This window comes from Camellia sinensis, chromosome 12 (assembly GCF_055761805.1).
Source record: "Camellia sinensis isolate YWXY chromosome 12, ASM5576180v1, whole genome shotgun sequence".
Lineage (NCBI taxonomy): Eukaryota > Viridiplantae > Streptophyta > Magnoliopsida > Ericales > Theaceae > Camellia > Camellia sinensis.
In genome coordinates this window covers 99,251,135-99,277,373 of record NC_138972.1, presented here as the reverse complement: position 1 = coordinate 99,277,373, position 26,239 = coordinate 99,251,135, and the positions used below count along the sequence as shown (strand labels likewise).

Genomic DNA, 26,239 nt, shown 5'->3' with positions numbered 1-26,239 from the left:
TTAGAGGTGCGAACTCATAATTTTAAATTATTTTAAAATTTCTAGTATAATATATGATATTTTTCAAATTTTTGAGAGTACAGCCGCTCCTAGATCCATCATTGTCCATCAGGTTGCATGATTTGTTTACGAGAAAAAGGAAACTAGTAATTAAACAATGTGGAAATCACTACCAGAGTTATGTGTAATTTTGGCAATAAGCAACTTATCTTCATCTATATGTCTCACTATGCCGGCCAAGCTCTTGGAATAAACAAGTCCACCTAAACAAATCTTCTTTTTAATTATCAGGTGTGACTCTGATTGACCATTTCTTTGGCTATCATTTCTTAATATAAAAAATTTATTCATACATAAAATTAAAAAAAAAAATGACCTTTAATTTTTTGTATTCAGTTTTTTGAAATTGAATTTTTTTATTTTTCGTGTTTTTTTTTATAATAATTTTTAGTGAATTTTTTAAATATTTTAAGCAATTTTTTTTTTTAAATTTTTAATACATTTAATATAAATAAAATTAAAAAGTATAATATTTGTGAAATTTTTTTTAAAAAAATTCACTAAATACCAAGAATTCAAAAAAAAAAAAAAATATGAAAATTCAATACATTTTCATATTCTTGTGTATTTATTGATTTATAAATTTTTTTTAGAAAATATTTTACTTTTTAGGTACATCTAAAGTAAAAAAAATTACTTAAAATATTAAAAAAATACTAAAAATAAAAAAAAATACAGAAAATAAAGAACTCAATTTTTAGAAAATTGAAACTAAATAAGGTGAATAATATTGCAGTCTCATTTTTATAAATAGAACTCATCTTCATGAATAAAATGTTATTTTGTATAAAAGTTCTATTTTAATTTGGTCATCCATGCCAACTTCACCTCCAAAACTGGCCAGCACTCTTCTTTCATAACCTCCCTCTACAACCTTATTCATTCTTCCTCTCCCTTCTCTTTTTTCTCTCACACACATACACCAACACACACATCTAATCTAAGTCTATTTTGACACCTTGATGAAAGGAAAGTTTCAAGTAGTTCACGGGGTTGATTTAATCCAACCTCAAGAACAATGGGACTACACTAATCTTGAGTACACCGGGATTAATTCTAACCCCGGTCTGAGATCAGCTGTTCAAAACAGCTGCACCACCAACTTGGAGAAGAATGAACTCTCCATGTGGGTGGAGCATGTCACAAAGCAGCTCATCGAAGACTTACCTGAATCCGGCACTGATGAGAGCTTCCAAACTGACACAACAATGGTGTATGATGAGGACAACACTGCCTTGAGGCCAACGAAAACTACAGGGACAAGAAGCCACTTCGATGGTGCCAGGGACCAACTTCAGTGGCGCAATTATTTTGGAGATCAAACTAAGTTCACTGAGATTAATGGAGGTGCGTCTAAGGGTTTGAGTAGGTTAGATGAGCATGGTTTGAGCTTACTCACACTTCTTTTGGAGTGTGCAGTGGCTATATCAGTTGACAATCTTGGTGAAGCTCACAGAATGTTGCTTGAGCTAACCCAAATGGCCTCACCTTATGGACCTTCTTGTGCTGAAAGGGTTGTGTCTTATTTCTCTAAGGCCATGGCTAGTAGGGTTATCAATTCATGGCTAGGGATTTGTAGCCCCTTGATCAATCACAAAAGCATTCACTGTTCTTTCCAAGTCTTCAACAATATTTCCCCTTTTATCAAATTTGCACACTTCACCTCCAACCAGGCTATCCTCGAGGCGTTCCATGGCTGGTCTAGGGTTCACATCATTGACCTTGACATCATGCAAGGCCTTCAATGGCCGGCACTGTTTCACATCCTTGCCACGCGTTTAGAGGGTCCACCACATGTGAGAATGACCGGTATGGGGGCTTCAATAGAGCTCTTGATCGAAACAGGAAAGCAACTTTCGAATTTCGCTAGGAGGCTTGGCATGTCATTTGAATTCCACCCAACTGCCAAGAAATTTGGTGATCTTGACATGTCAATGTTGCAAATCCGCGGTGGAGAGGCCATAGCGGTGCACTGGCTACAACACTCACTATACGATGCCACTGGACCTGATTGGAAGACGATGAGACTCCTCCATGGGCTGGCTCCAAGAGTGATCACATTGGTGGAGCAAGACATGGCAGCTCATGGAGGCTCTTTTCTAGACCGGTTTGTTGGGTCTCTTCATTATTACTCCACCATTTTCGACTCTCTTGGAGCTTTTTTGCCTAGTGACGATCAAAGTCGCCATGGCGTCGAGCACTGCCTACTCTACAGGGAGATTAACAACATATTGGCAATAGGAGGACTGGCTCGGAGTGGGGAGGACAAGTATAGGAATTGGAGGAGTGAACTTGCAAGGAATTGCTTCATGCAAGTACCAATGAGTGGGAATTCAATGGCTCAAGCACAGCTTATACTGAATATGTTCCCTCCTGTTCAAGGGTATAGCCTTGTCCAAGGAGATGGGGCACTTAAGTTAGGGTGGAAGGATACTAGTTTGTTTACTGCTTCTGCTTGGACTTCACATGCTCCTTGATAGCTGGTTGCTATTATAGGATAATCAAAATTTAAATTTATGGTGTAAATTTAAATTTGGCCTGATATGAGCCATGGACTATGATGATACATAAACTTTACATTTTAAGTTATATATATATATTTTTAGTATATAGTATTATTGTAGATAATAGGTAATATATCATTTTTTTTATGTAATCGCGTGTTGTGTTCAAATTGCGTGCACCTTAACTATTTTCGGAATCTTGAAGTTAATGATCATGCAAACCTCCAATAGCTTTTTAGGGTGATTCAAAGTCGAGACCTCGAGCTTTATCTTTAAGTCTTTACTACTTGACCAACCTCGTAACCTTTACCACTTCCTTTGTCTCAAATTATTTGTCTGATATAAAAAATGAAAATTTAAAAATAATGTATACTTATATTGAAATTTATAATTTTTTTCACCATTTAAAATATCTCTTAAAATTCTTATAATTTGTGGGGAAAAAAATTGATGTTGACATGATAATATATTATTTTTAAATTTTTATTTTTGTGTAAAATAAATAATTTGAAACAGAGGTAGTATATATCTTGCAAATTAAGAATAACATATGAGGAGGGGTCGTTACGGTTGTTTATATGACCCAGTAAATCTATTTGTCGATTAATGCTATTGTCAAAACAGTCTACTTTGTCCATTAATGCTATTGTCAAAAGGGTTATGTGCATTGTTGTTTTTTATTTTTATTTAATTTGATGTCGTTCTCCTAATCATTGTAAATTATTTGCTTAGTTCTTTAATAATATACAAATTTAAATTGGCTTAAAAACAAACCTCATCTTATTAATTGATTTAATTTATACATGATGAAAAAGGGAAATTATTCAATATTTTTGAAGTACCACGTATCTGTACTCCTTAACTAACCATTATTCACTATGTCCCCCATGTTTCCCAATCACCAACACAATACCAAATCTATCCACATTCTCCACCAATTATAATACTATGGAATATCACGTGTCCAGATTACAGGATTACTGAATAATTACCCGATGAAAAGGGACATTGAAATTTTGTAATAAGCTTAACAAGATTATTTGTGACAAAGGAGTAGCTTAGTAATTACGATTTCAAGTTTCTCAGGGTATTGTTAAAAAAAAAAAAAATTATTAGTGCAACTTGTTAATATATAATATACATTAGATAGTACATTCGCTAGCTGTAAAGACTGTAAAGGGCAAACACCACTACCACACTTTCAGCTTTAGCATTATAGATTTTATATTTCTTAATGTAAAGTATGTTTTTCTTTTATGCTTTCGGTGCTCCAATGTATCCCTCTCTTCTCTATAAAGAGAGTGCATTCTCTTTGTAAATGAGATATACAATTACAGATTAATACAGAGCTATTCAGTTGCTCTCTCTCTCTCACTCTCTCAAACTATTGTTTCATGGTATCAGAGCCCAGTTATACAATTTTGACATTCTTCAATTTTGGTGCTTAGTCCTGTACACAGTGGAACTACACCAAACAGCTCGGAATCTCCTTACGATTCCAACGGCACCACGCCCGTCGTCAGAAATGCCCTCACGCGTTTCCACGCGCTGCCTTTGTGATCGGCGCGTCTCTGCTTCCGTTGCCACTCTCACACGCGCCTTCACGCGCCTACAGCTTTGCGCTTTCGTGCGCCGTTCCTGCTACTGTGCACCCACGTGCGCCTTCTGTCTACCGTGAGCCGCGCTTGTGCCATTCTGCTATCGTGCACCCGCGTGCATCATCTGTCTACCGTAAGCCGCGCCTGCGCCGTTCCGCTATCGTGCACCCGTGTGCACCAGCTTGCTACTGTAAGCCTCGCGTGCGCCATTCTGCTAACGTGCACCGCTGACATCATTTTTACATCCTGCTGATATCATCTCTGCACAGCCCACATTTCTTAGCTATTTTCGACCTTCTGGACTCACTGGTACACTCTGTTTTACCTAATTTTGCTCCTACAAGTCTATTCCTATCGATTTAGCCTTACTCAACTATTATTATGGATCGTCATGATGCCTCCCATCCCATTTCTGTTATTTTGAATGGTTCCAACTATGTTCTGTGGGCCCAAGCCATGTCTTCCTTCCTCAAAGGAAAGAAGCTCTGGCTAATTATTACCAGGGATGTAACCCAACCGGAGAAAGACACTGATGAAACTACTGTTTCTACTGCTACTGCTACATATGAAGACCGACTTGAGGAATGGGACAGTAAGAATTACCAAATCATTACCTGGTTTCGAAATACCTCTGTTACCTCTATTAGGCTTCAGTTTGGTCGCTTTCAGCTTGACTCTGTCACTACTCCTGCAAAAGACATCTGGGATTTTTTGAAAGAACGATACCAGACTACTGGTCTTGCTCATCAATATCAACTTCAGAGCTAACTTCATCGGATGCGCCAAGAATCTAGTCAGTCCATCAATGACTTCATTTCCCAAATGTACTCTGTTTGGAACCAGCTTGCTCTTTCCGAACCGACTTGGCCTCACCGAGAAGATGCTGTTTTATTTACTGTCTATCGTAATCAGCAAAGGTTGGTGCACTTTCTCATGGCTCTCACTTCCTCTTTTGAGCCCGTACGTGCCTCTCTTCTTCATTGTCATTCTTTGCCCACTCTTGAACAAGTTGAGCTGCTATCAGAGGAGACTCGTCTTGGTACTCTCCAAACTCATCATGTGGACTTTGTTCTTGCCACTCCTCCGTACCGGCCATCATTTACCCAGCGGACCACTGCTTGCCTCTATTTTCAGAATCGGGGCCTTCCTTCAACACATCTCTTAGTCAATTGCCTCGTCAGAACCTGCCGATACTGCAACAAACTTGGTCCTGGTCATCTGCAACATGATTGTTTTCGCAATCCATCCCGCTCATCCTCCAATAGCCACTCTTCTCGCGGTGGTTCTTCTCGGGGGAGCTTTTATCGTTCCGGGAATCAGTCTCATTCCGGGAAGTACCACGTGGTCGTGCTCTGGAAGTACTCCATAATCTAAATTTTTTTATCCCAAAAAGTGAAAAATTTATTGCAAAAATTATTTGAGAACCAAATATTGTTGTTGCAAAAATTGTCGCTAGAAAGCCGTTTCAAAAAGTAAAAAACTAGACTTTTAATGGTAAAATTTAAAAAATATAATAAAAACACTTTTAGGGGTGCCAAAATAGTTTATTTTTTGAGACAAATTTTGCTTCCAAAAAATAGTAATAATCATCACTAAATATCTAATTTTGTCACTAAAAATACAACAATGATACTTTTGATAAATAAAATATTTCGTCGCCAATAATGATTTTATCTCTAAATTGTTATTTTTAAAATCTTAATTTATTGTTGTAATTCATAAAATAATGAAACTCAGTCATTATTTTTTGATTACGATGGATCTCATGGCAAGGATGAAGTGCATATTCACAACAACAACAAAATAAATAAATATATTGAAATCAATGTATATATAGCAACTCTCACTTTTACGGTGGGTGGTTAGTTGGTGTTTCATCTCTCTGTAATTTTATTTGATGAGTTTGTTGGAAAACCTCATAACATCCCATTAGCAGGGACAAATTCAGGATTACGGCTTTGGGGGTTATTCTAAAGTTTAAAAAATTGGAGGGTTCCTCTATATAATTTTGAAATTATCTAAAAAAAATTTGGGGGTACGAACTCCTATAATTTTAAATTATTTTAAAATTTCTAATATAATATATTATATTTTTCAAATTTTTGAGAATACAGTCGCCCCTAAATCCATCATTGTCCATCAGGTTGCATGATTTGTTTACGTGAAAAAGGAAACTAGTAATTAAACAATGTGGAAATCACTACCAGAGTGATGTGTAATTTTGGCAATAAGCAACTTATCTTCATCTATATGTCTCACTATGCCGGCCAAGCTCTTGGAATAAACAAGTCCACCTAAACAAATCTTCTTTTTAATTATCAGGTGTGACTCTGATTGACCATTTCTTTGGCTATCATTTCTTAATATAAAAAATTTATTCATACATAAAATTTTAAAAAAAAAATGACCTTTAATTTTCTGTATTCAGTTTTTTGAAATTGAATTTTTTTATTTTTCGTGTTTTTTTTTTAATTTTTAGTGAATTTTTTAAATATTTTAAGCAATTTTTTTTTAATTTTTAATACATTTAATATAAATAAAATTAAAAAGTATAATATTTGTGAAAAAAAAACTTTAAAAAATTCACTAAATACCAAGAATTCAAAAAAAAAAAAAACAAAATATATGAAAATTCAATACATTTTCATATTCTTGTGTATTTATTGATTTTTAAATTTTTTTTAGAAAATATTTTACTTTTTAGGTACATCTAAGGTAAAAAAATTACTTAAAATATTAAAAAAATACTAAAAATAAAAAAAAAATACAGAAAATAAAGAACTCAATTTTTAGAAAATTGAAACTAAATAAGGTGAATAATATTGCAGTCTCATTTTTATAAATAGAACTCATCTTCATGAATAAAATGTTATTTTGTATAGAAGTTCTATTTTAATTTGGTCATCCATGCCAACTTCACCTCCAAAACTGGCCAGCACTCTTCTTGTTGGGAAAAATTACTCACATTACATAATTTCACATTGCATATCACAAAATTATGAGATGAACAAAACAAACCATCAATCCTAGGAAAAATAACATGCTGAATAAAATACAGATAAAATATGAAATGGTTAAAGGAAGTAAACCGAAGCCTGTGTGATACCACAGTCTCCTTAAAATAGATTCGTCGCCTCACCGTTGGGTGCTGGAGGTACGCTGACGTCTACTTCCCAGGATACGACGGTTTTTACTAGCTACAACAGAAGCACCTTTTGATTAGCTTAGCGAACGGACAACGGCAGCACTCTCTTTCAGGAAGAAAATCATAGGAGAAGTAGACTGACAGTGTATGGATGTCAAGGAAAAATTCTATATTTCTTTTCAAGGAATAGAGCCTCCTTTTATACACCATGGGGGAGAGGGGAGGAGCCTCTAGCCATCAAGGCTGGCAACTAATGCTAGCAAAACTGCCCAATCAATTTTGTAAAACTGATGAGCCTTAAATGTGTGAGTTATATACACATTTATGAGGCAATTTCTAATTCAACCATTTTTCTCCAACAATCCCCCACATGAATAAAAATTGACCGAATACAGCAAACGCTCAACGTTTATCAACAAAGACTCGGAAAGAGAGAGAGCACCTAGACTAACCCTGCATCAGAAAAGGTAGCTGTTGGCCTTGAACCTTTCATAGTGAAAGCCTATCGGATTTACTGGCTGACCAGTGAACGTGATGTCTTGAACTGTTCTGACGTTTATGTAAACCGAGACAATAGACCACACACAGGAGTTAGTCTAACCATTGTTCTTGTTCTCACTGGTGTGTCCGGTATGGCCCTGGAACACTAGCCTGGTTCTGTAAGTGTTTTTAAAGAATTCGGTCTTGGCAATTCTTAAAGAAGCGGCCCCACTTTGCACTCACATAGGTGACCTAGATACGGTATTTCATTATACCACATCACTAAGGTCATTAAAAGCATTAGCTTAACCTTCCACCCTCACAGGGCATCACTATATAAAGGAATGGGCAAGAGGATTTACCTCTTCAGTGACTCACCCGTTACACGAAGTTAGGTTGTCCCTTTGAACCTAGATCTTGGGATCTCCAGTCAACTAGGTTGGGTTTTCCATTCCGGTAACCTTTACTAAAGGCCTTAACCCCATTCCTCTTGACGACTTTTCTACTAACTCTCGAGTTAACCTTTTGGTTAGCGGATCCGCAATGTTGTCCTTAGACTTGACATAGTCTAGAGAGACAATTCCATTTGAGAGTAGTTGTCGTATGGAATTATGTCTATGACGGATATGTCTAGACTTTTCATTATACATATTACTCTGTGCCCGACCAATCGCTGATTGGCTATCGCAATGAATACTAATAGCTGGCACAGGTTTCGGCCAACGTGGAATATCCTCAACAAACTGGCGAAGCCATTCAGCTTCTTCAGTTGCTTTATCTAAAGCAATAAACTCAGATTCCATCGTTGATCTCGAGATACACATTAGCTTGGCAGATTTCCAAGACACGGCTGCCCCTCCGAAGGTAAACACATAACCACTAGTGGATTTGGAATCTTTTATATCAGATATCCAATTTGCGTCACTATACCCTTCTAGTACCGCTGGGTATCTGGTATAATGCAGCCCATAATCCAGGGTGTAACGAATATACCCCAACACCCGCATAATGCCCTTCCAATGAGTAGCATTAGGATTACTCGTGTATCTACTTAGCCTACTAACAGCGTAGGCGATATCCGGCCTTGTACAACTCATCAGATACATCAAACTCCAAATGACCCGAGAATATTCTAGTTGAGAGACACTCTCACCATTATTCTTGGTCAAATATAGACTTAAGTCTACCGGTGTCCTAAACATACTTGTATCTGACTTTCCAAATTTCTCAAGTTTCTTATTAACATAATGAGCTTGAGAAAGTACAATACCACCAAATGTTCTGGTGATCTTAACACCCAGAATGACATCTGCAAGGCCCATATCCTTCATGTCAAACTTAGAGTTTAACAATCTTTTGGTAGCTTTAATCATTTCATCATTGCTACCAACAATGAGTATGTCATCAACGTATAGACACAAAATGACATAACCTTTGTCAGTGTCTTTAGCATATACGCGCTTATCACACTCATTGATTCGAAACCCATTTGACAACATAGCATTGTCAAACTTCTTATGCCATTGTTTGGGAGCTTGCTTCAAACCATACAATGCCTTGACAAGCTTACAGACTTTCTTACTTTGTCCAGGAGCTGAAAACCCCTCGGGTTGCTCCATGTAGATTTCTTCATCTAAATCTCTATTTAAGAAAGCTGTCTTTACATCCATTTGATGTATTTCTAAACCATGTAAAGCTGCTATTGCAATCACCATGTGAATGGAAGTAATCCTTGTCACAGGTGAATACGTATCAAAGTAATCCAGGCCTTCTCGCTGTCTGTATCCTTTGATAACTAGCCGAGCTTTATATTTGTCAATTGACCCATCCGCTTTCATCTTTCTTCGAAAGATCCACTTACTCCCCAAGGCCTTACTGCCTGGGGGTAGATCAACCAACTCCCAAGTATGGTTCTGTAAGATGGAGTCGATCTCACTCTTAATTGCTTCTTTCCATAAAGGACTTTCAGGTGAAGTCACAGCTTCATGGAACGTTCGAGGTTCTCCCTCTAACATATAAGTCAAGAAGTCTGGACCAAAAGACTTTGTGGTTCTAGCCCTTTTACTCCTTCTTGGCTCATCTACTTCATCAGCTTGATCAGTTATTTGATCAGCTGTTTGATCATCCATGTGATCATCTATGTGATCGTCATCGTGATCATCTACTATTTCTTTTATGGAACTCGGAACCCTGTCTTGGGGACGATACAGAAATATATCTTCAAAGAAAGATGCACTTCTAGATTCCATGATAGTATTCTTGTGTATATCTGAACTATCAGGCTTGTGCACAAGAAATCTATATGCACTACTTTCTTGTGCATAACCAATAAATATACAGTCCACGATTTTCGGACCTATCCTAACCCGCTTGGGTATAGGTACCGCCACTTTTGCAAGACACCCCCACATTCGTAGGTATTTATATGAAGGCTTGTGACCTTTCCACAACTCATATGGAGTCTTGTCCACTTTCTTTCGTGGTATTCTATTACGAATATAATTCACGGAGAGAATTGCTTCCCCCCATAAGTTCTGTGGCAACCCAGAACTTATCAACATTGCATTCATCATGTCTTTTAGCGTCCTGTTCTTCCGCTCAACAACACCATTTGACTGAGGCGAATAAGGCACTGTGGTTTGGTGAATAATCCCAAATTGAGCACAAGTCTCGGCAAACGGGGATTCATACTCACCACCACGATCACTTCTCAATGCCTTGATTTTCCGGCTTAATTGATTCTCAACTTCATTCTTAAAAAGAATAAATTTATCAATAGCCTCGTCTTTGCTTTTAAGCAAATACACATAACAGTATTTAGTACAATCATCAACAAAAGTGAAGAAGTACTTGTTGCCACCACGTGATTGTACAACTTTCAAGTCACACACATCACTATGCACTAAACCCAAAGGCTGGGTACTTCTTTCAATAGAATGAAAAGAAGACCTTGTCAATTTTGCTTCTACACAAGTTTCACACTTGTGTTGTGGATTAATCTTGAAAGATGTTATGTGATCTAACTTGATTAATCTACGTAAAGAGTCAAAATTTACATGACCCAATCTACCATGCCATAAATTAGGGGACTCAAGCATATAAGCAAAAGAAGAAGCTTTCTCATTAATCTTAGGGATAAGTGTCATTACATTCAATTTAAACATACCACCTGACATATATTCCTTCCCCACATAGACCCCGCCCTTGGTCAACACGACCTTGTCTGATTCAAACACCATGCGGAAGCCATGCTTGCTTAGGAGAGACCCCGAGACAAGGTTCTTACGAATGTCCGGCACAAAAAGGACATCGTTCAAAGTCAATTCTTTTCCTAAAGTCATCTTTAGGATCACCTTGCCTTTACCCTCAACAGCTGAGGTTGCAGAGTTTCCCATAAACAACTTCTCCCCGTTTGAAACCGGTTCAAAAGTTGTGAACATTCTCTTCTCTGCACAAATATGGCGAGTGGCCCCAGTGTCCACCACTACTCCCTCGGGTTTGACCCCACCATGTTCACTTCTGACACGACGGTTGACAGATGCATGTCGTCCATATCGTGTGACAATTCCTCCATTTCAGCCATATGTGCCCGATTTTTGTGTTGGGGAGGGTTTTTCCTGTAGGGCTTCTTCTTCAGACAATCAACTGCCCGATGCCCGTCACTTCCACAGTTGAAGCATTTGCCATCGAACCTAAAAGTAGGCTCCTTTGGCTTGTAGGCTGGCCTTTTGGAGATTCCTCCTCTAGCCCCCAACTTTGAGCTTTTGCCTGTCGGTGGTTTTTTCCTCGCCCCCGAGGACTCGCCATGCTCAAACATGTTGGCTTTGACAGTGGAGGTACTCCCTCCTTTCTTCCTGTTGTCCTCTTCAATCCGGAGCCTGACAACGAGCTCTTCGACTGTCATCTCATTTCGTTTGTGCTTCAAGTAGTTCTTGAAGTCTTTCCAGCCGTTAGGCAGCTTCTCAATCAAAGCAGCTGCCTGGAATGACTCACTTATGATCATCCCTTCTGCATGTATCTCGTGCAGAATCACTTGGAACTCTTGGACTTGACTCAGGACAGTTTTAGAGTCCACCATCTTGAAGTCCAGGAACCGGCCGACGATAAATTTCTTTACCCCAGCATTCTCGGTCTTGTACTTTTTGTCCAAGGCATCCCACAGCTCCTTAGCCAATTTCTTGGCATAGAACATGTTGAAAAGCGGATCCGCCAAGCCGTTCAGAATGTAATTTCGGCATAAGAAGTCTGCTTGTTTCCAAGCGTCCAGAGCCATGAGCTTTTGTTTATCTAGCTCATTCTCCTCTACGGCTGGTACATCTTCACTCAGAAACCTCGCAAGGCTTCGAGTAGTCAAATAAAACAGTATCTTCTACTGTCATCTCTTGAAATTCACTCCCGTGAACTTCTCCGGGCGCTTGTGATGATTGAGCGGTCCTCCCGGAACAGCCGAAGTAACAACAGGAGGATTGACCACAGAGGTCACAGCAGGGGTTGGCAAGCCAGTCGCCCCGGGGTTTGGATCCCCACTAACATTAGCAGCCGCAGTAGCAGCATCAGAGACAGTTGCCATTTCTGAAAAATTACAGCAGAATTTTCACTATTCTGTATTTCCAGAAATCAAACTTAACACTAGAAAATCACACAATTGGAAATTTAATTCAAAACTAATCTCACCACGCAACCTAGAATCGAACATGGTCAGGAAAGTTTCCAGGAAGACTGGAGGAGTCACACCGGTCCCACTTACAACCCAGTTTATCTTAGACAAAACTTTCAAGAGCATGTTGACTCCTAGTCCATGGTGTAGACACCCCATTTTTGACCGTCCTCAAGACTTGGACGTCACCGCTCGAACACTCGGTGATCATCCATGTTCATGTTCGTGTTCGTCTTGAGTTCCCGGAGGTCTCGGCTATGCGCCTTGCCTCGGAACCTCTCGACTCGACTGTTTTGTGTCTGGTTTTGCACCAAACACTTGTGTTTTGCCTTGAAGGGGCAGTGAATGCCTTGTGAGGCATCCCCACACATCACCGGCCATGGCTTGAGGCCACCGGCCAGTGATTTTGTTCCATCGGCAATGTATATTGCCGGTCGGCACTCTTTGTCGCCGGTCGGCCATTTATTTTGCCAAAATGGCAATTTTGAATGGCCGATCACTGTTCATCTACTTTTAGTAGATATTTTGTGCCAGCTGTGATAGCTGGCACCCACTCTGCTCCCCTCCATACACATGTATGGAGGGATTTCCCTCTTGGATGGCTTGTTTTGGAAGCCTTACAAGAGGGAGTTGCTCTATAAGAGAGAGTCTCCTCTCTTGGATTTAGAGTTAGACAACATTTTTAGAGAGCTTTGACATTAGGGTTAGGAATTTGTAACTATTCCATCTCTATATTTCCCTCTCTTGTTAGTTTAGTGTGTGTTTGGTCTTACTTTTGCACACAAACACCCACCATTACACCTTTTCTTGGTTATTGAGGGCCAAAGGAGTGTTCTTGGAGTTCTTGGAGCTGGTTTGGAGCTGAAGAAGCTGCTGGAACTTCATTTGTGAAGAAAGTCTTCAAGGGTAACAACTTTGCCCCTTTTTACCCCTTTCTTGCATAGCCTTTTATCTTACCTTGCAACTGTTTTTGAGCTTTGTGTATAACATAAAAATTTCTGTTTTTAGGCCCTCTAAATAGTTTGTTTAGAGTGTTTTGTGATTTGGGGTTGTTTGACCCCTCTTAAGCCTTGTAAGGCTCCATTTTGTGCCATTTTTGGTGAGCTCCGAGACCTTGGTGTTTGGGCCTCCTCACCACTGAAATCTTGAGGGATTTCAGAGGTGAGAATGGTGCCTTGAGGTCCCAAGAAGGAGAGGGCCACCCCCTCTCCTTGTTGTCTTTGAAAAGGACCATTTTTGCCTCTTGATGGAGCACCTAGTTTAGGTTCATGTTGACCATGCCTTAGCTGATTTTTGTGCTTATTATGTCATAATATGACTCTGTTTTTTAGTTGGTTTTGGTACACCATACTTGCTTAGCATATATGCCTTGTAATGCCATTTTGTTGCCTTAACGTGCCTTAGGTTGTAAACCATTGTTCTAGCATGTTTTAGGCTTGGCTTTGTGAAGCTTTCATGTTTATTTTGCCATGATTAAGGTCTGCCCTTGGTTGTTTGGGTCGAATTTGGCATGCATTGTATAGCCCCTTTGCATTTTGGCTTGTTGGCCTTAAGGGTGTGAGTGTATAGAATGCATTACTTGCTTTGATTTAGTGGGTTGGGACCATTTTCCATGTCATTTCAGTCTACTTAGCTTGCTTGTATACTTGCATTTCATGACTCTTTGATGTTTCAAGAGTTTGTGTTTCATGCTCCTTAAAAGTGCATTTGTGCATGCTTCCGTGTGTAAGTCATTTTGATATCATCTAAGTGGTTTTTGAGGTTCATTTTGGCATACTAAAACCCTGATTTTAGTTGCTTGAATCATGCCACGTTTGGTCTTGATAAGTGTAGTCCAATGCCTCTTTGGTGAGCCTTAAGCACTTTGGCCACTGTTTTAGGTTAGTTTGAGGGCTGCCTAAATTAGTCTAAGTCCATTCTTGCATGTTGTGACATGCTTACCTTGTGTGTTGATTGCATGCTTGGCTTATCACATGTTGTGGCATGTCTAAGTGACTTTGCATTTGGCATGCATTTCTCTTAGTTGGAATTACCTAACATGTTGCATGCTTTGCATACTTGCATGCTTGAAGTAACTAGCATAGTTGTCACATGCCTTGTATGCTTGTTTGCATTACCATGTTGCATGCCTAGTTAACATGCTTAGGTTGCATTGCATGCATGCTTTGCCTCTTGATTATCCATGATTGAGGTTGAGCTCCTCACTTGTTTGTTGGTTTGCATTGTATTTGAAATCAACATGCATAAATTGGTCTCTTGGGCTATCACGCATTGAAATGCGCAATTAATGGTCCGAGAACCAAGGACCATGTCCCTTTGAGTCATAAACATGATAAGGGATACGGTTGGTGCATATATTGCTTGAATTGCATTGCCATGCAAAGCTCTGTCCTCTGCTGCTGTCAAACAGATTCTGCAGGAACTTTTTGCCGATCGACTGCACAGAGTGCCGACCGGCAATCCATCTGTGGCCGATGGATTCATTTTTGGCCGATCAACACCAAATCACAGCCGGTGATGATTCCCTCCAGCCGGTGGCATTCCCCAACATCCAGTGAGCACATCCTGAGACTTTGGCAGTCTTCAGAGAAGCAGAGCAGGGAAAACAGAGGCAGTTTGTGCATGACAGTGGACTTCCGAGCAAGACCTGAGCGCACGTGCATTGAGCCCTCTTCTCGAGGCCCTTTTTTCTTGCTTTCTTAAATTAATTAATTTGTTTAATTAATTTAGTTGGTCTGTAATAATTAATTAGCTAGGATAGTTAATTCATTATTTGAATTGTATTATTCTTTTGGTCCCTCCGAGCGAGGGCGAATTTGTAATAAGTGTGGGTGAGTGTGTGCATGTCTTCAAACCTCCATTTCTTTCTCCCTTTTACTTACCTGCTTTGATGGTTAGTAATAGGTCATGTTTAATTTAGCATACCTTATGCTATGCATGCGTGCATCATTCATCAGTATTGCATGCACCGGGCTCGGCGCATCATGCTAACTGCATTAGTATTTCAAATCTAACTTGAATACATGCTACTTGTGCATTTTCACATGTTATTCATAGACTAGCCGAGCCTACTCTAGTGACATTCCGTATGCGTTGCATTAGACATTCAAACATGGACTTGGATCATGCATTGATTGCTAACAATTTCTTTGTTTTGGCACGGAGTACGATGTAAGCATTTATGCTTTAGCATTCTTGCATATGTGTGAGTGTTGCCATGATAGCATGATTACCATGAGGCTAGCTGCTTATGTGATATAAACTGCTTGAATGCCTGTGGGTGAAGGTTAGATTGTCTGAGTTGGAATAGCTCATTGAAATCCGTGTTTTAGCCTACTTGCGAGTAGCAAATTCCAAAACATTTTTCCAAAATAAACGGATATGCAATGCTTATTCCCAAATTAGGCAATCTAGTCTATACTTTTGTGCTGTGCGCATAACATAGTAATTCTAGGCTAATAATCGGGATAAGAACACATAACGTTTTCAAAAACGGATATCACGATTAGTAGAGGCCGATCTTTGGATCGGGTGAGAGGGGGTGCTCATAGCTGACCTTCTTCAATCGTACCCAAGTTCCCGAGCTGAGGCAACTTTGGTGATGATGGACACATGGCCGTTGGCACCGAGTCAGGGTTTCCTAAATTCTCCAAAAATAAAATATTTAGGTGACGACTCTGTATCTGGCAAAGCAGTCCATGTTTGGCACTTCTTTTCAAAAATCTGTTTCTCAAAACGATTTGCCGGATTTGGACTCTTTGGTTCAGATTAAGAACCGAGACACAAATCGAGTCCGAACTGTAGCGAGGGCCCACGCGGGCGCGTCTACACATGGGAAACAACTTTAAGAATTAAATTTTCCAAGGGATGAACTAGGTTAAACACACCAAGTTCCAAACTGTACAAGCAATTACAACAAAATTGCTACAATAATTACAAGCAAATAAAACGTGCTTTACATATTGGTGAATAACCACAAATGAATACTCAAGCAAACAATTGCTTCAAATATTTAGTCCAAATTAATCCTTTTTCCCATTTCCATAGGTATTCCTGCAATAAAGAGTTAGAAGCAAAATACAACAAAACCTCCCTCAGCTTTTCTTTGCTTTTGGCAAAGTAGTGATTGAAGGGGAGGGTACTAACAAACAAACTAATAAATAACTGTAAGTAAAGATTAAAACCAACCCTTAAGTTACACATCTAGAATTTAAACTTAAAAAAAACTGTAAAAAAAATTAATTACATAATAAACATGTAATTAACTATATAAGTTACAAACCTAAATTAAATATAATTAAACCATATTTTAAATTGGTAAAGGTTATATATGAACTTATGGTACACTAAACATGTAATTAATTGAGGCAAGTTACAAACATTTTATAACTCCTAAATACTTAAATCTCATTACTAGGCAAGAAGTGCAAATGACATGATTAACATGCAAATAATTCTAGAGAAATTAACATGAATTTAAATATAGGCAAGTTATAAACTTTACAACTCCACACCTAAATTAAAGATTAATAAGTACAAGTTACATGAAAATTTACTACCTAATAAATATGCTAGAAATGTAAATTACACTAAAAATTAAACCCGAATGAACATGTAATTTATATTGTAAACTAGAAGCATGTAAATCTAGAAATACAAGGCATGAACCGGTACACCATAAATTAATAAATTAATTAGAAAATATAGTGAATTAACGTTGCACAAATGGAACTCTTCTTCCCTATTGATAACAGTGGCCTATTCCATGCCATGGGAAGACCAAACAGTAGCATACACAAAATGGCAAAATCAAAAGCTTAACCCTGTGTACATGCATCTAATAAACCAATTAACTCGCTAGTACTACCAGTGGCCAATTACATGCAAAATTATTACACACACCTATGAATCTATTAATCTAATTCTATGATAAACGTTGAATCTATTTTAAGCTTGTTGGGAAAAACTACTCACATTACATAATTTCACATTGCATATCGCAAAATTATGAGATGAACAAAACAAACCTTCAATCCCAGGAAAAATAACATGCTGAATAAAATACAGATAAAATATAAAATGGTTAAAAGAAGCAAACCGAAGCCTGTGTGATACCACAGTCTTCTTAAAATAGATTCGCCGCCTCACCGTTGGGTGTTGGAGGTATGCCGGCGTCTACTTCCCAGGATACAACGGTTTTTACCAGCTACAACAGAAGCACCTTCTGATTAGCTTAGCGAACGGACAACGGCAGCACTCTCTCTCAGGAAGAAAATTATAGGAGAAGTAGACTGACAGTGTATGGATGTCAAGGAAAAATTCTATATTTCTTTTCAAGGAATAGGGCCTCCTTTTATACACCATAGGGGAGAGGGGAGGAGCCTCTAGCCATCAAGGCTGGCAACTAATGCTGGCAAAACTGCCCAATCAATTTTGTAAAACTGATGAGCCTTAAATGTGTGAGTTATATACACATTTATGAGGCAATTTCTTATTCAACCATTTTTCTCCAACACTTCTTTCATAACCTCCCTCTACAACCTTATTCATTCTCCCTCTCCATTCTCTTTTTTCTCTCACACACATACACCAACACACACATCTAATCTAAGTCTGTTTTGACACCTTGATGAAAGGAAAGTTTCAAGTAGTTCACGGGGTTGATTTAATCCAACCTCAAGAACAATGGGACTACACTAATCTTGAGTACACCGGGATTAATTCTAACCCCGGTCTGAGATCAGCTGTTCAAAACAACTGCACCACCAACTTGGAGAAGAATGAACTCTCCATGTGGGTGGAGCATGTCACAAAGCAGCTCATCGAAGACTTACCTGAATCCGGCACTGATGAGAGCTTCCAAACTGACACAACAATGGTGTATGATGAGGACAACACTGCCTTGAGGCCAACGAAAACTACAGGGACAAGAAGCCACTTCGATGGTGCCGGGGACCAACTTCAGTGGTGCAATTATTTTGGAGATCAAACTAAGTTCACTGAGATTAATGGAGGTGGGTCTAAGGGTTTGAGTAGGTTAGATGAGCATGGTTTGAGCTTACTCACACTTCTTTTGGAGTGTGCAGTGGCTATATCAGTTGACAATCTTGGTGAAGCTCACAGAATGTTGCTTGAGCTAACCCAAATGGCCTCACCTTATGGACCTTCTTGTGCTGAAAGGGTTGTGTCTTGTTTCTCTAAATCCATGGCTAGTAGGGTTATCAATTCATGGCTAGGGATTTGTAGCCCCTTGATCAATCACAAAAGCATTCATTGTTCTTTCCAAGTCTTCAACAATATTTCCCCTTTTATCAAATTTGCACACTTCACCTCCAACCAGGCCATCCTTGAGGCGTTCCGTGGCTGGTCTAGGGTTCACATCATTGACCTTGACATCATGCAAGGCCTTCAATGGCTGGCACTGTTTCACATCCTTGCCACGCATTTAGAGGGTCCACCACATGTGAGAATGACCGGTATGGGGGCTTCAATAGAGCTCTTGATTGAAACAGGAAAGCAACTTTCGAATTTCGCTAGGAGGCTTGGCATGTCATTTGAATTCCACCCAATTGCCAAGAAATTTGGTGATCTTGACATGTCAATGTTGCAAATCCGCGATGGAGAGGCCATAGCGGTGCACTGGCTACAACACTCACTATACGATGCCACTAGACCTAATTGGAAGACGATGAGACTCCTCCAAGGGTTGGCTCCAAGAGTGATCACATTGGTGGAGCAAGACATGGCAGCTCATGGAGGCTCTTTTCTAGACCGGTTTGTTGGGTCTCTTCATTATTACTCCACCGTTTTCGACTCTCTTGGAGCTTTTTTGCCTAGCGATGATCAAAGTCGCCATGGCGTCGAGCACTGCCTACTCTACAAGGAGATTAACAACATATTGGCAATAGGAGGACTGGCTCGGAGTGAAGAGGACAAGTATAGGAATTGGAGGAGTGAACTTGCAAGGAATTGCTTCATGCAAGTACCAATGAGTGGGAATTCAATGGCTCAAGCACAGCTTATACTGAATATGTTCCCTCATGTTCAAGGGTATAGCCTTGTCCAAGGAGATGGGGCACTTAGGCTAGGGTGGAAGGATGCTAGTTTGTTCACTGCTTCTGCTTGGACTTCACATGCTCCTTGATAGCTGGTTGCTATTATAGGATAATCAAAATTTAAATTTGTGGTGTAAATTTAAATTTGGCCTCATAAGAGCCGCAATTATATGGACTATGATGATATATAAACCTTACATTTTAAGTTGTATATATATATTTTTAGTGTATAGTATTATTGTAGAATATAGGTAATATATCGAAAAAAAATTATTTTATTTTATATAATCGAGTATTCTGATCAAATTGCGTGCACCTTGACTATTTTCGAAATCCTAAAGTTAATGATCATGCAAACCTCCAATAGCTTTTTAAGGTGATTCAAAGTGGAGACTTCGGATTTTATCTTTAAGTCTTTACTAATCTCATGACCTTTGCCACTTTCTTTGTCTCAAATTATTTGTCTGATATAAAAAATAAAAATTTAAAAATAATGTATTCTCATACTAAAATTTAAATTTTTTTTCACCATTTAAAAGATCTCTTAAAATTCATATAATTTGTGGGGAAAAAATTGATGTTGACATGATAATATATATATATATATATATTTTAAATTTTATTTTTTATGTCAAATAAATAATTTGAAGCAGAGGTAGGATATCTTGCAAACAACAATGTTAGGTATCATGAAAAGTCTTTCATGAAAATGATCATGAAAGATTTGTGACATTTGGATTACACTTAAAATAAAGCACCACACACTAATCAAGATAATCTAACAGTCACAAATCTTTTATGATCATTTTTATAAAATTTTTTTTATGATCCCTAACATTTCTCATCTTGCGAATTAAGAATAGCATATGAGGAGGGGTCGTTACGGTTGTTTATATGACCTCCAATAAATCTATTTGTGGATAATGCTATTGTCAAAAGAGTCTACTTAGTCCATTAATGCTATTGTCAGAAGGGTTATATGCATTGTTGTGTTTATTTTTATTTAATTTGATGTCGTTCTCCTAAACATTGTAAATTATTTGCTTCGTTCTTTAGTAATATACAAATTTGAATTGGCTTAAAAACAAACCTCATCTTATTAATTGATTCAATTTGTACATGATGAAAAGGGACATTGAAATTTTGTAATAAGCTTAATAAGATTATTTGTGGACAAAGAAGTAGCTTTGTAATTACGATTTCAAGTTTCTCTGGGTATTGTTAAAAAATAAAAAATTATTAGTGCAACTAAACGAGTTAAGCAATGACCAATTGTAATATTTTACAATGATATGAAATTTGTGAATTATTGTTATTGTAAATATAATTAGTTAGTTGATTTGTTAATAAACTAATTTTAAAATGACATATTCACGTTTTTGAAATAATCGGACCTGAAATCGTTATGAAGCATTGACTCTTTGGAGGGAGCAAGAATTCCCTCATTGACTTCCCTACTTGACTCTCTATTTGATGGGCTATTGGGTCTACTTTTGGGTCCAATTTTGATGATTCGAACCGTTCACATTTTAGAATTTGTCATGTATATCATACCTGTAAAAAATCAAATTGATCGAATATCGGAAGAACTAAAAATCGTTTATTAAAAAAAATTAATAAACAATTTTATCGTTTAATAAAACTTTTAGTTCACGTGATTTTTTATATCCGATCGACTTGATTTTTTACAAGTATGATATACATGACAAATTTTAAAATATGAACGGTTTGGATCATCAAAATTCAACCCAAAAGTTGGCCTAATGGTCCATCAAGTAGGAAATTAAGTAGGGGAGTTAAGGAGGGGATCCTTGCTCGTTGTTCCTTTGGAGGTACACTACAAGAAAATACAGTTTTGGCGACCACTTTTGCCGACTAAAAATATTTTGGTTGCCCAAAGTTGTGGAATTGGAGACCAAAAATTATATTAGTCGGTAAAAGTACAATATTTAGCTACTAAATTTTTTTAGTCGGGGTATATTAATTTTTGGCGACTAAAAAAAAATTTAGTCGCTAAAAATCTCACAATTGGCGACTAAAAAAAATTTAGTCGCTAAATTTGCCACAATTGGTGACTAAAAAAATATTTTTGTCACTGTATATATAGTTTTGGCAACTAAAATAATTCAATCCCTGAAAGAAAAATGAAAATTTGCTTTTTATCTTTGGCGACTTAAAGTTTGGTCGGCAAAAATTTAATTTCAGCGACTAAAAAATATTTTAGTCGCGGTATAGATAGTTTTGGCAACAAAAATAATTTAGTCGCTGAAAGAAAAATAAAAATTTATTTTTTATCTTTCGCGACCAACAGTTTGGTAGGCAAAAATTTAATTTCAGCGACTAAAAAATATTTTGGTCGTTATATATATAGTTTTGGCAACTAAAATAATTTAGTCGCTGAATGAAAAATAAAAATTTACTTTTTATCTTTCGCGACCAAAAGTTTGGTCGGCAAAAATTGAATTCCAGCGACTCAAAAATATTTTGGTCGCTGTATAGATAGTTTTGGCAACTAAAATAATTTAGTCGCTGAAAGAAAAATAAAAATTCACTTTTTATCTTTGGCGACCAAAATTTTGGGCCGCAAAAATTTAATTTCCGTGACTAAAAAATATTTTGGTCGTTGTATATATAGTTTTGGCAACTAAAATAATTTAGTCGCTGAAAAAAAATAAAAATTTAATTTTTATCTTTCGCGTTCAATAGTTTGGTCGGCAAAAAATTAATTTCAGCGACTAAAAAATATTTTGGTCGCTGTATATATAGTTTTGGCAACTAAAATAATTTAGTCGCTGAAAGAAAAATAAAAATTTAGTTTTTATCTTTCGCAACTGTCACGACCCAAACCCGCCCATATGGGTTTAGTACCGTAACCGGCCAGTAATCCGAGATTACTGAAGGCCTGCTTAACAGTAATACAGTAATACAGAGTACAGGGGCTGGCGGAAGCCAAAATAGTAATTAAAAGATGTCTAATGAGCCGTGACAGTCTGTATGCAAAAAAAAGACTTTTCAATACACATGTACAATTAGTACCAAAACAGTATGTACAATATATACAATCATTCAGGACAGGGACTTAATTCCTATTAGAACAGTACAGTACAACATCATTTAGTCTATGCAGAACATAAACAAAGAGGGGGAAAACTAAAACACCCCAAGCAACCTCAGCTTGAACAGTTCTGGAACCTCAAAGTGAGACACAAAGGTTGGCTTGACAAAACAGGAGTTAAGCTTGACGCCCCTAGCAACGGTCCGGTGCCTGAACACCTACATATATATATGAGCAGTGAGCTAAAGCCCAGTGAATAACATATGCGTAAAGAGGTTAAGAATGAATGTCCTTTCAGTATTGAAAACAGTCATTTAAACAGTATATCAGTCATTCAGTTTGTGGCTCATAAATCATGCCACACAGTAATTCAGAAACTATAATAGTCATATGTGGTACACCCAATAGCAAAACAGTACAGTAGGTCTTAATAGACCGAGCAGTCAATGATGGCCATCAGTAATGGTTCCAAACGTGAGAACCGACAGAGATCTCTGTAACAGTAGCAGTAACAGTTCAGTAACAGTATATTGCTATGGATGCCACGAATACAGTTCACAAATAGGACAAACATTCATTCAGTAAACAGTGTCATTTCATAAAACAGTACAGTCATTTGTTCAGAAAATAATCTCAATTGAACATATCTTTACAATATTGTTACTCACAGAGTTCTGGGCTACAGATAAGCTAGTACCCGTCCTCGGATGCCAACCCTACACAGTTGCAGAGTGAACACACACTAAGCTACACAGTTGGGAAATAATAACTTAATCCCTATTTTGACTTGGTGTGGTTCTACATCAATATCCTCATTAAGATGCCTTAAACTAGGCCTAAGAATGCCTAGAATGGAATGAGGATGCAAAGATGCACTTTAAAAACATTTTCAGAATTTTCAGAAAATAGAGGTCTCGCTCGAGCGTGGGTTTCCCCGCTCGAGTGGACATGCAAACAACAGGCTTCGCTCGAGCGTACTGCAAAAGTACTGGATGTGTGAAAATCACGCTCGATGGGCGCTCGACACCCGCTCGAGCGTGTGACACAAGTCCACACTCGAGCGTGCAAAACCCCGCTCGAGCGGACTGTAAATACAACAAAAGTGCTGGATACACGAATTTCCCGCTCGAGCACCACTTAACCCGCTCGAGCGGGAGTCCAAAATCTGGAATTTCCAGATTTGAACCTCAAGCTCAAAATTAAGTTTTAATGCATCAAGTTCGACCCTCTTAGGCCAATTTTTCTGAAAAACACTTGCAAATTCATAGTTTAACATGATTCAAAGCTCAATTTGTAAAATCAAGGCCCAAAGGTAGATCAATTGAACACAAATTCAAACAAATTCCATGAACATGATGTAAAACATAACATGCATGAATTTAATCAACTTCAAGCTTTCAAAACATGAACAAATGAGCCAATTCTTTCTATAACAAGATGAATTCATGGACTATTCTCAAGATATGGACATGCATGTGAGGAATTTCCATGAAAACAACTTTAAACTTCGAAATATATACATGCATGCATGAATTACAACTTAATTCAACAATCTTAACCAATTCTAGACTTTGAATCACTAATGTCACCATGGACCATGCTAGAACAACTCAAATACACAAATGAGAGGATGAATCTCCTACCTTAAGTCTTGAATGCAAGATAAGGGAGCTCAATTAAGCAAATTACTCTTCAATTCCTATAATTTCCAAGCAAAACCTTTAAGTTGAACCCAATTTCTCTCACTCTCTCACTCAAGTCGGTTTTGGTCTCTCACAAATGAACAAGGATGCTGTACAACATAGATAAGTCAAGACTAAACAATTGTCTAGCAAAGCCCACTAATGACAAAATGGCAATTAAGTCTAACTCTTGTAATTTATCAATATTTAATCTAATTTAATCATACCAAATCACATTCCAATTAAGGCCTCGTTTGGGAACAGGCTAATTTAGTAACTTTTTGGCTATTTGGCTAAAAAAGTAGGTAAAAAAAACTTGTATGTTTGGGATGACTTTTTGGCTAATTACGAAAAGATGTGCAAAAAGTAGAGAGAAAAGAGAATCTTTGACTTTTTGGTATGAGTTGTTGGCTTTTTGGTTAAAAAGGTAACTTTTTGACTTTTTTGCTAAAAAGGTAAGTCCCCAAACGGGGCCAAATATACCATAAAATCATATAAATCTTAATTAGCACAAAATATCAATCAATTTCAGATTCGGCCACCGGTAAGGCCTTCAATTTGCAGTTTAAAGTATAAAACATGAACAGATAATTTAACAGTCAATAGATAGAATTGCATTCAAACTAGCACAATCAATCAATCAGTTTAGTAATTCAGTCAGTCAGTCAATTAACATGCTTAATCATAGATTAGCACTAATCAGTAGTGTTATCAGTAAACAGTGGTGAGGGCTGTTACAGCGACCAAAAGTTTGGTTGGCAAAAATTTAATTTCAGAGACTAAAAAATATTTTGGTCGCTGTATATATAGTTTTGGCAACTAAAATAATTTAGTCGCTGAAAGAAAAATAAAAATTTATTTTTTATCTTTGGCGACCAAAAGTTTGGTCGGCAAAAATTTAATTTCAGCGACTAAAAAATATTTTAGTCGCGGTATAGATAGTTCTGGCAACTAAAATAATTTAGTCGCTGAATGAAAAATAAAAATTTACTTTTTATCTTTGGCGACCAAAATTTTGGTCGGCAAAAATTTAATTTCAGCGACTAAAAAATATTTTAGTCGCGGTATAGATAGTTTTGGCAACTAAAATAACTTAGTCGCTGAATGAAAAATAAAAATTTGTTTTTTATCTTTGGCGACCAAAATTTTGGTCAACAAAAATTTAATTTCAGCGACAAAAAAATATTTTGGTTGCTGTATATATAGTTTTGGCAACTAAAATAATTTAGTCGCTGAAAGAAAAATAAAATTTACTTTTTATCTTTGGCGACCAAAATTTTGGTCGGCAAAAATTTAATTTCAACGACTAAAAAATATTTTGGTCGTTGTATGTATAGTTTTGGCAACTAAAATAATTTAGTCGTTAAATGAAAAATAAAAATTTATTTTTTATCTTTGGCGACCAAAAATTTGGTCGGCAAAAATTTAATTTCAGCGACTAAAAAATATTTTGGTCGTTGTATATATAGTTTTGGCAACTAAAATAATTTAGTCGTTGAATGAAAAATAAAAATTTACTTTTTATCTTTGGCGACCAAAATTTTGGTCGGCAAATATTTAATTTCAGCGACTAAAAAATATTTTAGTCACGGTATAGATAGTTTTTGCAACTAAAATAATTAGTCGTTGAATGAAAAAGAAAAAATTGTTTTTTATCTTTGGCGACCAAAAGTTTGGTCGGCAAAAATTTAATTTCCACGACTAAAAAATATTTTGGTCGCTGTATATATAGTTTTAGCAACTAAAATAATTTAGTCGCTAAATGAAAAATAAAAATTTACTTTTTATCTTTGGCGACCAAAATTTTGGTCGGCAAAAATTTAATTTCAGCGACTAAAAAATATTTTAGTCGCGGTATAGATAGTTTTGACAACTAAAATAATTTAGTCGCTGAATGAAAAATAAAAATTTATTTTTTATCTTTGGCGACCAAAATTTTGGTCGACAAAAATTTAATTTCAACGACTAAAAAATATTTTGGTCGCTGTATATATAGTTTTGGC

The 26,239-nt window shown here is 37.2% G+C and overlaps 1 protein-coding gene and 1 pseudogene across 1 annotated transcript; both read left to right on the top strand.

Annotated features, from left to right (window-relative positions):
* Positions 1 to 693: 693 nt before the first annotated feature.
* On the top strand, positions 694 to 2,746 carry LOC114309659 (scarecrow-like protein 23). The gene has a single exon (XM_028255447.2). It carries the CDS (start codon positions 1,023 to 1,025, stop codon positions 2,535 to 2,537), a length of 1,515 nt encoding a protein of 504 aa, XP_028111248.2. The 5' UTR covers positions 694 to 1,022; the 3' UTR covers positions 2,538 to 2,746.
* A 15,327-nt stretch (positions 2,747 to 18,073) lies between these two features.
* Positions 18,074 to 19,588, top strand: LOC114309683 (scarecrow-like protein 23 pseudogene; annotated as a pseudogene).
* The last annotated feature ends 6,651 nt before the right edge of the window (positions 19,589 to 26,239 follow it).